The following is a 17,575-nucleotide window of genomic DNA, read 5'->3' on the forward strand; positions in this document are numbered from 1 at the left end:
TCTGCTGCACCTTGGTTCCCTCTTACAGACAGCCGTTACAGAATTACCCACCAACAACGGACCAAGCAGCAGAGGAAGGCGCAGCACAAGGAGAGGCACCAGGAGAAAGGCTATCTGGAGTCATGGACTTGGGAGGAAATCCTGGACGGGAAAGGACCATGGACTCAAGCTGGGGATTATCGCCACCCACAGTGGGAGATCGAGGCGGCGAGAGCTGAGAGGCGCTGGTATGAGGAGAGGGAGCGCAACGGACACGGGAGGCAGCCCCACAATTTTTTTGGGGGGGGGCACACGGGGAGATTGGCGGAGTCAGGTGGTAGACCTAAGCCAACTCCCCGTGCTTACCGGAAGCAGCGTGGTACTGGTAAGACACCGTGTTATGCTGTGGAGCGCACGGTGTCCCCAGTGCGCGTTCAAAGCCCGGTGCGCTACATACCAGCCCCCCGCAAGTGCCATGCGAGTGCAGGCATCGAGCCAGGACGGATGGTGCCAGCTCAGCGCGTCTGGTCTCCAGTGCGCCTCCTCGGTCCAGGTTATCCGGCGTTGCGCACTGTGTCTCCAGAGCGCTGGGAGGGTCCAGTTCGCCCAATGCCTGCTCTCCGCCCGTGCCGGGCCAAAGTGAGCATTCAGCCTGGAGTGTGGGTAAAGAGTGTCCGTACCAGAACTCCAGTGCTCCCCCACAGCCCGGTTTATCCTGTGCCTCCTCCTCGGACCAGGCCTCCAGTGGGTCTCCCCATCCTGGTCCATCCTGTGCCACCTCCCAGGACTAGGCCTCCAGTGGGTCTCCCCATCCTGGTCCATCCTGTGCCACCTCCCAGGACTAGGCCTCCAGTGGGTCTCCCCATCCTGGTCTGTCCTGTGCCACCTCCCAGGACTAGGCCTCCAGTGGGTCTCCCCATCCTGGTCCGTCCTGTGCCACCTCCCAGGACTAGGCCTCCAGTGGGTCTCACCTGTCCAGAGCAGTCAGAGCTGCCCGCCAGTCAACAGTCGTCAGAGCTGCCTGCCAGTCAACAGTCGCCAGACTGCGCTGAACTGCCGGAGTGGCCAGACTGCGCTGAACTGCCGGAGTGGCCAGACTGCGCTGAACTGCCGGAGTGGCCAGACTGCGCTGAACTGCCGGAGTGGCCAGACTGCGCTGAACTGCCAGAGTGGCCAGACTGCCCTGAACTGCCAGAGTGGCCAGGGACGCCCGCCAGCCCGGTGAGTCCTGTGCCTACGCCTAGGGCCAGGCCTCTGTCATGTCTCCCCAGCCTGGTGAGTCCTGTGCCTGTGCCCAGGGCCAGGCATCCATCATGTCTCCCCAGCCTGGTGAATCCTGGGTCAGTGCCGTCGGAGCCGCCAGGGTCCCCCGCCAGCCGGGTGCAGCCAGGGTCGCCCGCCAGCCGGGCGCAACCATCGCCGCCGGGCGCAACCAGGGTTCGCCCGCCAGCCGGGCGCAACCATCACCGGGCGCAACCAGGGTCGCCCACCAGCCGGGCGCAGTCAGCGTCGCCCACCAGACCTTCGGCGCGGCCAGGTGCGCCACCTAAGAGGGCGACATCAAGGGTGGAGCAGAGGCCACGTCCCGCACCTGAGCCGCCGCCGTAAGAAGGCCCACCCGGACCCTCCCATTCAGAGTCAGGTTTTGCGGCCGGAGTCCGCACCTTTGGGGGGGGGGGGTACTGTAACGCCCTGGCCATAGAGAGGGGTTTTTTGTTCTTTATTTTGGTTAGGCCAGGGTGTTACATTGGGTGGGCGTTCTATGTTCCTTTTTCTATGTTTTGGTATTTCTTTGTTTTGGGCCGTGTGGCTCCCAATCAGGCACAGCTGAAGCTCGTTGTTGCTGATTGGGAGTCACACATAAAGAGCATGTTTTTCCTTTGGGTTTTGTGGGTAATTGTTTCTGTTTTGAGTATTTTCCTAACAGGACTGTATGCTGTCGTTTTTGTTCATTTTGTAGTGTTCTCTTGTTTATTTGAATTAAAATTCTAATGATGAACACATCCTCTGCTGCACCTTGGTTCCCTCTTACAGACAGCTGTTACAATGCCAGCCATACAGATCTATAAAGTCCTTTACTTGTGTTACAATGTCTCTATGATGTTCACCAAACGAAGTACACAGAAAATCATACAAAATCATGCTAAGACTGTACATGTAGAAAGAACATTATGCAACTTCAGAATAAAAATACATGACAAAGTCAGTTTTTGGTGGTATGGTACGTACAGTATGACCATATCGATAACAGGTTTCACGTTCAATAGTTATAAAGCTGATGTTTCCTCTGTAAAATGTTGATTTCACTAATGTTTTCAACATTAGTCAATTTCAAAATAAAAAAAATAAGACTACATTACATAGTCAGCTTCGGTTTTCGTCAAATTAGCTAAATTGACATGGTGTGATCATGTGGATAAAATAGTTCACTTTCAAGATTTAAAAAGTGTATTTTCCCTTCTAAAATAACTTGTTGTCCCAGCTCTCCGCTTCACTGGACCCACTGGTCTCATATGAGACTCACTGGTCCTATATCCCGGAATATCTTTAGCATTTCCAGACTTCCCCTCTGTCAGCCAATCGGATACCCTCAGGAATTCAGGCATTGTGAATTAACAGAGAAAATGTTCTGACCATTCACTCAACAAAATACAACACATTATAGAATTGTACTTTGGATGTACAGTATGAATGTACGGTGCCTTCAGAAAATATTCACAACCCAATTTAAAATTGAATAAATTGAGATGTGTTACTGGCCTAGACATTTTTACAAACTGACTAAAAATGTAAAGTTTAAAATGTCTTGATTCAATATGTATTCAACCCCTTTGTGGCAAGCCTAAATAAGTTCAGGAGTAAAAAAAAAAGCATTTTTTTTGTACCGATTGCCTGATTTATGAAGGTCAACAACCATTTGTTTCTTTTTGTTTGAGTTCTTTGCATTTTCCCATGTTAATGGATGACAAAGGGATTTCACATTCGTGTTACCTCCTTTTTATACTTCCAGTGAAACAGGACGCCATGGAAGGCCACAATACTGTACACTTCCTTAAAATGAGATTAACTTCAAAAAGTAGAATGTTAATGCAAATGTAATTTTGTTTGCTTTTATTTATAAGAATCTTTAAGGGTGCCAATAAAAACAAAACAGAGCATTGTAAGCAGACAACGATCAAAGCTATAAACAGGTGTTGTCAAACAGAATTAGCATAGAAGGTCCTTGGATAGCTTTTCTGAACAGCCCAGTCTTTAGCTGTGCCTTAAACAAGACCAGAGGCTCTGCAGCCCTGACAATGACTGGGAGTGTGCTCCACAGCCGAGGAGCCGCAGTACTGTGTTTCCCTGGGACAGACAGAGATGTCTGACCCAAATCACCTCCCAGAGATGCAGATCATTCTCCTGGGTAAGAAAAGGGCTGATAAGTGTCAGGCAGGCAACACCATACCTGCCCGAGTTGAGTCTGAAATCAACAGCGAGACCGTGGACAATGTAAGGGGACAGAGGGACGTTGGGGGAAAGTGGCAACTCACCGTAGTGGAAACTCTAGGATGGTGGAAGACCTGGCACTGGTGATGACAGAGGTATTGCACAGTGTGTCTCTGTGTCCCCCAGGCCCCCATGCCTTCCTCCTGTTCATTGATTTGGACTCAATACTGGAAGATAAGAGCAGGAGAGCTGTGGAGGAACACCTGAACATGGTAGACCTTACCGTGAAGGGCTTGTCTTTGTGTCCCCCTCGACCCCATGCCATCCTTCTAGTCATTGCTGCAGGTATTGCCTTCACTGAAGCCCACCTGAGGTCAGTAAATGAGCACATCAACGCCCTGGTGATATTCAGCTGGTGTGACACAATGGGTGACACCTCCATACAGCAGTTCATTGAGAGTGATGGGAGAGCCCTCCAGTGGCTCCTCAGGAAGTGTGACAACAGATACCACATCCTCAATGTCAAGAACAGGGTGGATGTCACTCAGGTCATAGAGCTTCTGGAGAGGATTGAGTTGATGGTAAAAGCGAAAGTCAGGGAGTGAAGTCGGGTGAGGTGCATATGTGACAGCCGAAAGTTGGACACTGACATGGCAGTGCCATGTTCATAAAAGTTGTTCTTTATAATGTCGAAATAAACATGTAGAATATATGTGTGTATGCTTCATTGTACAATCAATTGGTGGGAGAGAGCCTCAAATATCACATTAATTTCTACATATCCATTATAAACATGAATTGCAGCAAAGTTGGTTCCTGTTTCAGTCACGTCTTTGGTCACTTTCGTGTGGGTCAAACACAAACAGCCTAATGATTAGTTGACAGTAGAGCCTCCCACAATGCAGGCAATCACTGCAAGTGGACCACAGTCAAAATTCATGACCAGTGATCACATGATTTTTGTCAAGTTCATGCAGTCCACATGTAGGCGCAAGTCAGACAATTTGTATCCCCATAATGCAACAAACTTTGAAAGGCGGGACCAACGATGGTCACCAACTCGACAAAAGTGATCCGCTCAAACGTGCCCAATGCGTTCAATGGCTGCAACACAACCTTGTTTTTCATGTTAGTGAGCCACCTAGTGGACACATTCCTCTTCATGAAGGTTTTACATTTCATAAATTACTGCTTGCGGCTTGGCTGGGGTAGACCAAATACACTCACCTTGAATATGCAAGTGTGACTACCATCTAAAACACAATGCGAGACTATCTACTGGGTTTAATAATAATATATTGGCCTACACAGCCTGATAATAACAGTTGCATTGGTGGGGAGTTTAGTAGACCTACATGTCTGACCAAAGCCTGAATAGGGGCATTATATTTTCATAGACCTGTAATTGTCTGAGATGTGGGATGATATTTTGACTACTAAAAGTTAGGCAGTGGCACTGACTATTGTTAACATTCTTCATTTGCCATTTAAATGTGCTGCATATTTTGCTATAGGCTTACTGCATTATTTTCATTGTCTTTAATGAATTTCCTCTATGTAGCCTACTATGTATGCATTTAGAATAAAATAGAATAGAAGGTTCTATTCTAGGGAGACACATAGGACCATTATAATGTGACCACAAAAGATAGCCAGGTGGAAAAATAACATTCCTCCATTGTAACTTCTAGGGGTAGGCTGGGCCTTATCCAAATTGTGCCTGGGTGTTACACAGGATTTGCACAATGCCCCCATGGGCTAATACGGGAAGATTATTTAATTCGTTACATTTGTGGTTTTCAGAGCAATATGCGAGGCGGTAAAAATGCTCAGTGGGTTAGGCTCGTCTACTCAGGGTCAGACTGTGTCCTAGGCCAAGTCACGGTGGCGACGAATGTCATTAATTATAGAGGGAGAGTGTCCCGATAGGACGGACAGATCGCCAAACAGACAGCCGTCACTGCCGCAGAGACTACAGACGCAGGCCGAGTAGCAGGCCGCCCTCGCCAAATAGTCTACAAAGAGGGTTGAACGGGGAAGGGGAGGAGGATGACAGGAACACTAATCCAATTCCCTTTCGTTACCGCATAGTGGCTTATCTCCTCCCCCGGCTGTTTCTCTGGGTCAGTCAAAACAATGAATTGATGGACTACATTTACGATATCAAATAGTCTCAATTCACGGCGACGATATAAATAAATAATTTAACAATGCGGTGTTCCGCCCGGCTGTCAAAGGGACGACTGCGCATCTTTGTGGCTGTATGCCGGAAAAGGCTATGTTGATGTCCCGACTGGGAGACGTAGCCTATTGCCCAACATATTTTATCATTTTGTAAACCACTATCAAATATCATCGATTCACACATGGTGAGTAATTTCCTTTATCTTATTCATGTCGACGACGCAAACTAAGGATATGAGCAATTTGTAGCGATATTTTAGGGCAGTCATAATAATTTATGAAATCATAACTTGTTATGATCAGTGCGCGCGCAGGGATGCAACAGGTCGCCGGTACAGTAGCGGGACAGCAGAAGTTATCGCGCTGTTCTGACTTGTATGAAAACGTTAGATCGTCGCTTTAAATGTCACGGTGCGATGGAACGAAAAACACAAATGCTTTGTTGGCACAATAGGCTATGTTTTAATAGAATGAAATAGTTTGCGAGACACGCACAACAGATTAAATTTGTCTTTGTATAAACCTTATAAATATTTTTCTAGCTATAATACGCTGTCTAAATATATCGTAAGCCTCTGAAAAGGGAATTCTAAAATGTAGGCTAATGAATGTGTAGGCCATATCAAACAGTCAAATCAGGACATACATCACTGTCCGGCAGCATAGACACGTTGATCCCAAACCATAAATTCCCTTTTCAATGCACAAATTATGGGAGGCAAGGATTACAAATGTGGGCTATTATGACAAATAGGCCCCTAAATATATTTTTTGTATCGTTATTGACTCAAAGCATATGGTGCCAACTGTGAATCGGAAACCTACATTCTAAGAAAAAAAGGTGCTACCCAGAACCTAAATGGGTTCTTCGACTGTCCCCATAGGAGAACCCTTTAAATAAAAAATGTTGATTCCCGGTATAACTCTTTTGGTTTCAGGTAGAACCCTTTCGGGTTCCATGTAGAATCATTTCCAGAGGGTTCTACCTGGAACCAAAAAGGGTTCTCCTATGGTCACCCTTTTTTTCTAAGAGTGTATTTTATAGATACACTTAAATAGGCTTGGTGAATACCAGGCTTTCTTAATTTAATATTTAGATGTTTGTATAGGCCTACAATCCACAATGCTAAATTATAATTACATTTCTTGATATGTACAAGATTTATGTTATCAATCGATTTTCAATTATTATTTAAAACTGATTTGGGGTAACAGCAGAGGGTGCAACACAGTTAAGCCTGGGTTTGTGTGTATTTGGGGGCGATGTCCGCCCAAGATGTGCGGGCCTGTGTGCAGACCAGGACACGGTCAAAATCAGAGATAAGAAATATGCATTATTCATGTACAAACATTTGCAGAATTACGCACAATCATGAACACACATTTGATACAATATAGGCTAGCCTAGGCCTACTGTACATGTATGTAAGTTTCATGTTGGCCTATGTGATAAGTTTAAGTATAACACAGGGAACTGAGCTTGTACCCATATTTGCGGCCACTGGGGCTTAGACTATATGGTAGGTAACCATGCCTAATAAGGCCCTGCATTTCTTTACGGTATTGGCTTGTTTCCAGTTTGTTTTGCGTAAACTTCATTGCAAATCGATTGTGTAACAGGCCTGCAGTATAGCCTATATATTGTGTGTATGAAATTGGGGAGGCAGGTATCCTAGTGGTTAGAGCTTTGGAATAGTAACCAAAAGGTTACAAGATCGAATCCCCGAGCTGACAAAGTAAAAATCTGTCGTTCTGCTCCTGAACAAGGCACTGTTCCTAGTTCGTCATTGAAAATAAGAACTTGTTCATAGCTGACTTAGAAGCGATGCTTGATGTAAAATGTGTGCGTGGTAACGTTCCTCCATCCAGCAGTAACGACTCAAGTCCTATAATCGTTGAGTTGAAATTACCTACAGTAATTTACTGCTTGTTGTGGCTAGAGAACATTTGACTCACAGGGGACCAAATGTATTGTGTGTGCGTGCCTGGGTACGGGTAGGTCCAGTAAAAAAAAAATATGTTTCCCTCAATCTGGCTATCCCTCCTTTTCATTACCTTTCCACGTGGTAAGCAGTAGAGCTCGAGTTTGAAAAGGAAGCATTGTGCGTCGCGTCAGTGGTCCTGTGTATTCGAGAGGCTCGCAGAGGGTGATGCTCATTCAGCTGTGTCCTAGCCCCATTGTTGCGAATTCCTGTTCATTCAGGGGCCTGTTAATGGAGCTCGTGCATCCGAAAGCTGGTAGGGAGGTCATTCGAATTCCAAGTTGGGGTTCCACCAATCACCGTCCGCCAATCATCCTTTCCAAGCAATTGACTGGAATCACCTACTTGAATAGGACATACATAATGAAGGGAGGATGCTATTTTATGGGTAGAGCTACTTGTACCCAAACACTCGCGCGCGCGCGCACACACACACACACACACACACACACACACACACACACACACACACACACGTTGTATACAATATAAAGAGAAACATCTAATCAAGGGAGAGGTGTACATTAATTGGTCTGTTCTTCATCAAATGTATAGGGACTATAAATGTAGCACATGGGGACACAACACTTTAGTATATACTGAAATCAAAACTTTAGTATATACTGAAATCATACTGAAATCAAAACTTTAGTCATATACTGAAATCAAAACTTTAGTATATAATGAAATCATACTGAAATCAAAACTTTAGTATATACTGAAATCAAAACTTTACTATATACTGAAATCAAAACTTTAGTATATATTGAAATCAAAACTTTAGTATATACTGAAATCATACTGAAATCAAAACTTTAGTATATAGTGAAATCAAAACTTTAGTATATACTGAAATCATACTGAAATCAAAACTTTAGTGTATACTGAAATCAAAACTTTAGTATATACTGAAATCATACTGAAATCAAAACTTTAGTATATACTGAAATCATACTGAAATCAAAACTTTAGAATATACTGTAATCAAAACTTTTGTATATATTGAAATCTAAGACAGCACTTGGGATACTCACGATTGTGTTTATCTGAAGGACAGAACGTGATGGCTTTTGTGGGTGAGGTGGGTTACTAGAAGGAGGCAAGTGGAGTGAGGAGGGAGTCATGGCTCAAAAGAAGTGTTCATTCGCCATTTGAATGCAAATGTAGTGGTTGAACAAGAGGACTGTGTGTGTGTGTGTGTGTGTGTGTGCGTGTGTGTGTGTTTTGTGGGAGGAGGAGGGGGGGGGGGGTCTAACGGTGAGTTTGAGAAAAGAAGTCTTGTTGAGAGAAATTGACACATATGCCTGTAGTCTTCACACGTTGTTCTCTTTTACACCAAGATGCCACCAACGGAGTTGAACATTTGTGGCGGAAAATTCACCCGCGCATCGCTTCTAATTCGGGCAATTTAGCTAACCACTTTTGCAGTGTGCAGGGAGAAAACATCTAAGCATTCTGTTGGCCCATGTGCAGCTGAAGCATGTCTCGTCGGAAACAGAAACGGCCTCAGCAGCTCATGAGCCCGCTCCCTTCAGCCTCTCAGATATTAGACTATGGTGAGAAATTGACTACTATTGATATGCAAGTTAACAATAGAATACATTAGCTATTATAGTTTTCTATGTTTTCCAAAGTAGTTCAACGTATTTTCCAATTAATAGTTGTTATATTTTTTGGAAAGCTATTTTTGTGGGTAGTTAATGCCTTTATTTCCTCAACATAACAGATTGTGTAGTGGCACATGTATATAAAAAAACGTAAAGAGGCAGTATATTTCTACGTGTCTGGACAGTTTTGGTGGTAGTTTGATTGAAAATGTTGACTCCCATCACTGACAGTTCAAAATCTAAAGTTATGGCGGTGCTTTGATGTTCCGTTTATTAATGTAAGCAATCATGTAATATTATTTAATTTATGGTGTCTTAGGAGTCTGTTTTCTGATCTTATTTAGATCACTGCCCTCACCAGCCCTCCTCCTATTGCCAGGCTCAGAGGCACAGACCACCCAGTTAGTGGGCGGATAAAGAATAGAAAAGACATGAGAACTTAGAGGCAATAAAGTGTATATAAGATTTTATTTATTTAACCCTTATCAACTCTATAATTCCAAATATTCATACTGAGTTTTGGGAGACTGAGCAATGAGAGGGAAATGGTAAAGGAACGATGACCGTGAGAGGTGCTGTATAAAGTGTAACTGCAATAGCATGCAACCCCATTGTCCATCTGGGCTTTGTGGTTGGGTAGTGAGGTATGAACATACACAAGAACTACTGTGAATCTCCAAGTGTGTGTGTGTGTGTGTGTGTGTGTGTGCTTGTGGGGCTGTGACCAGTCACACAGGGCTAGTGGGGTCTAATAGTGTAGTAACATTGTAGTGATAGGGTGTAGTAATATTGTGTTTGTACATGTAGGTGTGTGTTTGTGTGTGTTAGTGTGTTAGTGGATTCAAATAAAGAATTTCAAGTGTTGTGTGTGTGTGTTAGGGAAGTGTGGTTGTTGATGGTCTGTTTGTTTTCTTGTCTGGTAGCCTGTGTGTTTTATTTTGCCTCCACCTCTTGCCCAGAATCTAGGAGAAAGAATGTGACCCCAGTGTTCTTAAGGTCAAGTATGCCAGCCAATTACAGCCTGACCCCTGATACCCTAAAGGGTAATGGGGGAAGGGTGCACCAAGAGATGAAAGACAGAAAGAAAGAAAGACAGAGAGAGGAGAGAGAGTAGTGTGTGATAGAGTGCATGTGCATGTCTATGTATGGTCAGTTTTAGGGTCAAGGTAGGCTGGTCATGGTGTAAGTTGGAGGGGGGTGCAGACGAAGACGGCGAGGATAAAGAAGGGGAGGGGGAGTTAGGAGGATGAGGTGATGGAGAAGAGAACAATGTGAAATTGGATCTGGATCAGGAGTTCACCTGACAGAATGGTCTCATAATGTATAGTTGTTATCTGAGGGCTTCAGTCCTTAGCTGTTGTGTTTCTACCTATCTGCCATTACTTGCAAAATCACACTTTTAAGAGGGCCATTCTTTTCTATTTGGTTGTTGTTACCTCTATGATTTGCCAGAGTTGCATTTCTGTGCTATCCACTGACCATCATCAGAGTGTGATAAGGTCGACCTGTGGAAAACACTCACAAAAAGGGCATTCTGAGTAGTGCTCACTGCTCGAACAGACTTCCCTGAGGTTTATTTAAGCGAAAGTGGTAACAGTGTGTAAAGTAGATGAAAAGCTCTGTCATGCTCAGTAAGACAATAACTAAGTCAACTTTCTCATGTCTGCTTTCTCTTCTTTTCTCAGATGACCAGTTTTCATTGAAGTTATCCTCCTTTCCTCTGACCACAGATTCCTCTTCTTCATCATCTTCCTCCTCTCCTCAGAGTTACCAGCCATCCCTGGCTCCGCGTCCCTACTTTTGGGGGCTTCACACCCGCTCTCTACCCAGTGAGGGCTCCCCCCTCTCCTGCTGCCCCTGCCAGCCCACCTCCTGCCCCATCTCCCTCACAGACCCCCAGTCCTCCCTCTCCCCTGACTTCCCCCACCCCTCCTTCTTCTCCCAGACAGTCCTGCACCTCCCCAACACCTCCACATCGCCCTCCAGTCAGACCCACCCTCCTCGTTCTATCATGGCCTCTCCCAAACTGGGCGTGTCAGCCACCACTACCACCTCCTCATCCTCTTCCTCAGCCTCCCTCTGCCCCCCGCCCCACCCTGGTAGCCCCAGCCCTGTGCCCGAGGGCCCTCCCAGCCCTGTGACACCCTCCCCCAGCCCTGGTGCTGCCTCTGCAGCCCCGCCCCGTGCCCACCTGAGCATTGCGGTGATCCTGGATGAGCTGCGAGTGCTGCAGCAGAGGCAGATCCACCAGATGCAGATGACGGAGGAGATCTGCAGGCAGGTTCTGCGGCTGGGCGGGGCCTCCTGTGGCCTGGAGGCGCCCCAGATCCTCCTGCCTCCTTTTCCCCAGCTCTGTCTGGAGGGCAGTGAGAGGGCCTCCAGTCCTCCCCAGCCTACACCCACCCAGCCTCCCAGCTCTGTAGCTCCTCTCCTGGCCTGCTTCTCCTCCCTGCTCCCTCCCCAGCCTGCCTCCAAGCCCTCCAAGCCCAGCCACCCACTGTCCCATGTCCTGCGGCCACACAAGACCCAGATGGAGGGTGCAGGAGGGGCTACAGGGTCTTATCTTTACCCTGGGACCAGTATCCGCCCTTCCTCCTCGTCTTCTTCCTCATCTGCCTCCTCAGCCATCTCTACCATGGCATCGTCCAACTACCCCCTGGCCCTCTCCCTGGCCTTGCCTACCCGTTACCTCCATGAGAAATCCCCCAACACCACCTCAGCCAGCGGCCACGGTGGCCTGTCCTTCCTCACCCCGCCCCTGCCCACCACTGCCTCTATGGCACCCCCCTCCTTTCAGGAGCCCCACCTGTCTGTCTCCTCATCAGGGTCCTCGTCCTCCTCCCTGGGGCGTCTCCAGCATGCCTGTCGGTTCTGTGGCAAGCTGTTCAGCAGTGACTCATCCCTGCAAATCCACCTGCGCTCCCACACGGGCGAGAGACCCTACCAGTGCCCTGTCTGCCTCAGCCGCTTCACCACCCGCGGCAACCTCAAGGTGCATTTCCTCCGCCACCGCGAGCAGAACCCAGAGCTCTCGCTCTCCCTTCTCCCCCCTTCCCTGTTTGGGCCGGGCATGGGACCAGCGGGGGGGTCTGAGCCCCAGGGTCAGCCCATGAGCAGCATTGGTCTGAGCATCAGTGCAGCGCAGGCTCAGAGACGTCGTAAACGGCGGGCTGAGGATGACCCGTATGGAGACGGTATGGAGGTGGGAGGTGCCGGAGGAGGCTTCTCTCTGGGGGCGTCCACCAGTGCTCCCCCCTCCTCTCTCCCCCTGCCCCCCAGTGTGGACCTGGCCCTCATCTCCACCGCCCACTCCCTCCTGCGGCTCAACCAAGCTGCTGCTGCAGCCGCTGCTGCATCCATATCCTCTGCTGCTTCCTCACTCACATCCTCCTCTTCCTCCTCTGCGTCCTCCTCCCTCCTCTCTGTCCCCTCCTCGTCCACCTCCGCCATCGCTGGGTTCTTCAAGGGGGCAAAGCAGCAACGCTTTGATGAGAACACGCCCCCTCACCCTCCCATGATGTCGCACTCTGCTTACTCCCAGTTGGCCCACCTCCCTAAACTCCTCTTCCCCTCTGGCTCCCCCCACCAACACCCTGCCCTGGGCCTGCTCCGCCCTCCTCCCCCTGCCCAAGGCTCCTCCCACCTCTCCTCCACCCACTCTCAGCTCTCCTTCCCCTTCTCCCACTACCCCAAAGCCCACGCCTCCACCTCCTCCCCCTCCGTCTCTACCCCCACCTCAGACACCTCCAAGCTGCAGCGGCTGGTGGAGAAGCTGGAGAAGGAGCCTCCCACCTCCTCTCCCTGGGCCTCCTCCTCAGGGGAGACCTCCCACAGCAGCATGGCCTCTACTGGGTTGTTCAACAGCGGCCTCATGGGCGCCAGCACCTCCAGCACTTATGTGATGGCAACCCCACCATCCTCCACCCATGCCCCCACCTCCGTCTCCAACTTCACCAGGGAGATGGTGGCCGCTCTGGGCATGAGTGCAAACGGGGGCAGCGCTCTGGCAGGCGCCATGCTCCCCGGCCTTGGCATCATGAGCACTGGCTCCCTGGCCCCCAACCAGTGTGGGGTGTGTCTGCGTGTGTTGAGCTGTCCCAGGGCACTGCGTCTGCACCAGGCCACCCACCTGGGAGAGCGCCCCTTCCCCTGTAAACTGTGTGGACGCTCCTTCTCCACCAAGGGCAGCCTGCGGTCCCACCTGGCAACACACCGTGCCCGCCCACCGAACTCTCGTGCCCAGAACTCTTGCCCGCTGTGCCAGCGCAAGTTCACAAATGCCCTGGTGCTGCAGCACCACATCCGCATGCACCTGGGAGGGCAGCTGCCACCGGAGGGCAGTGCAGAGTCTCTATCAGAGGCCTCAGCAGAGCCTGCCACTATCTCTGAGCTCCAGACCCATTCCCAGGCACTGTCTCAGTCCCAGCCACAGTCCAATGACACCCCCAAGGTCTCCACTGAGAGCTCCATTGCAGCCTCAGGCAGCCAGTCAAAGAGCTCAGCAGCATCCACACACTTTCAAACCCTAGTAGGAGGCTCTGCCCCCGTATCGGTCAGTGTGACATCACCTAAGTGTGTCTGGGAGCCTAACAGATCTCACTCCTCAAGCCCTGACCTGATCCCTCCCTCTGACCTCACCCCTGACTCCTTCCTAAACTCCACCTCACACACCCCTCCGCCCAGCAGCGCAGACCCCCCAGTCCTGTTTGTCAGTGTGCCTTCCCCACCCCCTCCTCTAGGAGATACAGGCTCCCCAGTCAATGATGACAACCATGCTGAACTCCTTGATTCAACCATTGGTACCATTGGCCCTGCTCCCACTTCCTCCAGTGTTACCAAAACCACCCCCTTGTCCAGTCTAATGATGTCAGACTGTCTTTTGGGTCAGAATGCTCTTCCTCTCAATGTCTTCCTCCCCGGCCCTAGATCAAATCTGGAGGATCTACTGAGCACACCAGCCCTCTGTGCCCCAGTAGCACACCCCAGCCCAGCCCCCTCCTTTACCCCTGTCCTTAGCCCAGAGCATCCCCCTAAACTCCCAACCCCCAAGCCCACAGAGGAATACAGGGTTGAAACCCCCCCGCCTGCAGCACCAAAGCATGACCAAGCTCCTGTATCTGATACGGACCCGAGAATGGCACCACCATCAGAGAGCGCAGACACAAGCGATGCTGAGGCTAGGGAAGTTCCTCAGAAAGCTGTACCCTACACCAGGGAGACGAGTCAGGGGGCGTACCTCGGCTCCCATGGGAAGGAGGATGGGATGGGCGGTGTCAGTGACCAATTGGAAAGCACATTTCCCATCAGTTTGGCTCCCACTCTCCCCCCTCCCCTGTCTCGCCCTGAGAAGAAGACCTACAGCTGTGCCGAGTGTGGGAAAGAGTATGCCAGCCGCAGTGGACTGAAGGTAAGAGGATGTGGGTATAGATTGATGTGTGGGTTGGTAGAGAACTTAGCCATCTCTTATGGACTACATGTTTATGGACTTCATGATAGCTGCTTTGAAGTGATTTATTAATCTGTGGAATTGTTAATGAGATGTCCAAAACATTGCAACCAATGAACCCAACATTACTACTAAAACTATTTTAATCTGTTAGTTAGGTGTCAGGTTACATTTACCTGAAACATTCACTGATGATAAATCTCCTTCCAGACTGAGGGTAATCAGTCAAGCTAAATGTTTGTGATATAAATGTTATTTCCAGCCAGGGGGACACAGAGGTTGGTCGGAGTGGCACTTAAACAATCTGTTATTTTCATATTCATCTACAGGGACACATGAAGCATCATGGAGGGGTTGTCAAGGCACCACGTCCCCCTGTACGGAGCGGTCGCTCAGCCTCTGAGCGACTTCCTGCTAACACACCGACAACATCCTCCAACCCCCCGGCCACCAGGAGCAATGTGGGCTTCTGGAACCAGTACCAAGCCTTTCTCAACACCAGCAACGACTCGGCAGACGACCCGGCACAAGGCCCGGCCAGTGGTAGCCAAGGAGAGGATGGGGAGATGCCCCGATTGGCTAAATCTCCCGTTAGATCCCAGCTGTCGAAAGAACCGACCACTGGAAGGGGTTCAGAAGATGGGTCTGACGAAGGGTCTACTCTAGAGTCAATGTAATTGGTGCTATCAATGGACATTCACTGTACCTTTGAGTCAAATCGTAGGGACTTTTGTATTGTATTGCTTCCAAATTCAGTTGAGTAGTCTGTCGGTTTGTTGTCTGTGAGTAAATTGCTTAGTTAATTTGTGATAACTGTAAGTTGGCCATCCTGGCCTTTTCTTTTTAAAGAGGAGAAAGTTGAAGGATGCATAAAAGACGACATAACTACAGGATTGGAAGATTGAGGAGGTCAGAAGTCACTGTCAAGACAATGAGAGTTGGAGCTGGGCTCTAGAATGAGAGCTCTGTTAGACAAAGAGCTCTACTCTAGATTTAGGGCTCATTTTCCTGAACAGTCTGACTCACTGTTTATGTGATAGATATTAACTCAAATGAAGACATGTATTGGAAAAGGAGGCAAGGTAGAGAGGATGTGATATTGTTCTCACATAAGCAATTCCTTCATTCAAACATAACAGGGAAAAGGAGGTGGAACAGAATGGTAAGGGTCACTAAACTAAACTTGACATGGTAGCTTCAACCCTGGCAGTCTATAGAGATGCAGTCTCTCATCCTACTACTGTATAAAACCTAATCTTTCATGCCATCGTGGTTCACTTTTGAACTCGTGAATACTCCAGACTCCTCCTCCAGCTGATAGACAGAGAAGCACAGAGGAGTGGGTGTTGTGGTGTGCCAGGTGGAGAAAGAAATGGACAGACAGTTTCCTGTGTGACCCATTTTCCTTTGGATCTTGTGAATAAGCTGATTGTCGTTTGGTCTCACAGTGATGTCCGTTCTCTGTAACTTGTTGTCTTTGGTTCATGTTGTATCTTTATAACAAAACAAAAAAAAATCAGAGGTCTATGTCTGATATTGTTGTGAGTTGTACTTTCAGTGTATTCCTGTGAAATAAGGGGGATAAAAAAAGACAAAAAAGCTGGGAAACAGTTTTCTTTTTTGTTGTTGTTGTTGACTGTGGCTGTTTTCTTTGTTTTGGACGTCTATCGTGCCTGTTCTACATTCTCCTGTAGAGCTGTTTTGATATTTGTTTATTTGTCACACACTGCTCTTAGTGACACCAAAACAATGGCACATGCACAAACATGCCAGATGCACACAGCTGTTTTGTGCATATAGTAAGTGTGCATTTGGCAATTTTTTTGTGCAAGTGGGTGTGTGTGTTTGTGTGTGTGAGCGAGCTACATATGTGTGTACGTATGTGCCTATGTGCGTGTGTGTTGGCACAGCAGTGTGTAGTCTCTAACTGCCTCGGCCTTGCCAGGTTTCCTCACACACAGGCCTCATTAATCCCTTCTCTCTCTTTCAACACAATTAAACTTCTCTGCCTTCCTCTGTGTCTGTCACATCAACCAAGAGGAAGAGGGGGGGAGAGACCAGCTGTCCCCACTTCGGACCCTAATCCCCTCAGCAGTGTGTGTGTGTGTGAGAAAGGTCAAAGGGGGGGCTGATGGCTCAGACTGGTCACTGGTCATTGAGGGTTAAAAGGATTGCCAAGGTGTAAGCATCAATTAATTAACATTTAGGAGTGTGGGCACATACAGTAAGGTACTGAATATTATGTGGGTGTGCAGTCTTTGTGGATCTGTTTAGCTGGTGCTCCTTCATCTTACCACTTACAAAAGGGAAAATGTACACTACCGTTCAAAAGTTTGGGCTCACTTAGAAATGACCTTGTTTTTGAAAGAAAAGCACATTTTTTGTTCATTAAAATAACAGCAAATTGATAAGAAATACAGTGTTGACATTGTTAATGTTGTAAATTACTATTGTAGCTGGAAACGGCTGATTTTTAATGGAATATCTACATAGGCGTACAGAGGCCCATTATCAGCAACCATCACTCCTGTGTTCCAATGGCACGTTGTGTTAGCTAATCCAAGTTTATCATTTTAAAAGGCTAACTGATCATTAGAAAACCCTTTTGCAATTATGTTAGCACATCTGAAAACTGTTGTTCTGATTAAAGAAGCAATACAACTGGCCTTCTTTAGAATATGTGAGTATCTGGAGCATCAGCATTTGTGGGTTCGATTACAAGCTCAAAATGGCTAGAAACAAATAACTTTCTTCTGAAACTCGTCAGTCTATTCTTGTTCTGAGAATTGAAGGCTATTCCATGCAAGAAATTGTCAAGAAACTGAAGATCTCGTACAACGCTGTGTACTACTCCCTTCACAGAACAGCGCAAACTGGCTCTAACCAGAATAGAAAGAGGAGTGGGAGGCCCCAGTGCGCAACTGAGTAAGAGGACAAGTACATTAGAG

General features: G+C 48.0%; 1 protein-coding gene across 1 annotated transcript; it reads left to right on the plus strand.

Annotated features, from left to right (window-relative positions):
* The first annotated feature begins 8,820 nt into the window (after window positions 1–8,820).
* On the plus strand, window positions 8,821–17,042 carry sall2 (spalt-like transcription factor 2). The gene is made up of 3 exons (XM_045694270.2): window positions 8,821–9,130; window positions 10,867–14,588; window positions 14,957–17,042. Exons 1-3 carry the CDS (start codon window positions 9,055–9,057, stop codon window positions 15,302–15,304), a joined length of 4,146 nt encoding a protein of 1,381 aa, XP_045550226.2. The 5' UTR covers window positions 8,821–9,054; the 3' UTR covers window positions 15,305–17,042.
* The last annotated feature ends 533 nt before the right edge of the window (window positions 17,043–17,575 follow it).

Source organism: Salmo salar, chromosome 14 (genome assembly GCF_965601325.2).
Source record: "Salmo salar chromosome 14, fSalSal1, whole genome shotgun sequence".
Classification (NCBI taxonomy): Eukaryota; Metazoa; Chordata; class Actinopteri; order Salmoniformes; family Salmonidae; genus Salmo; species Salmo salar.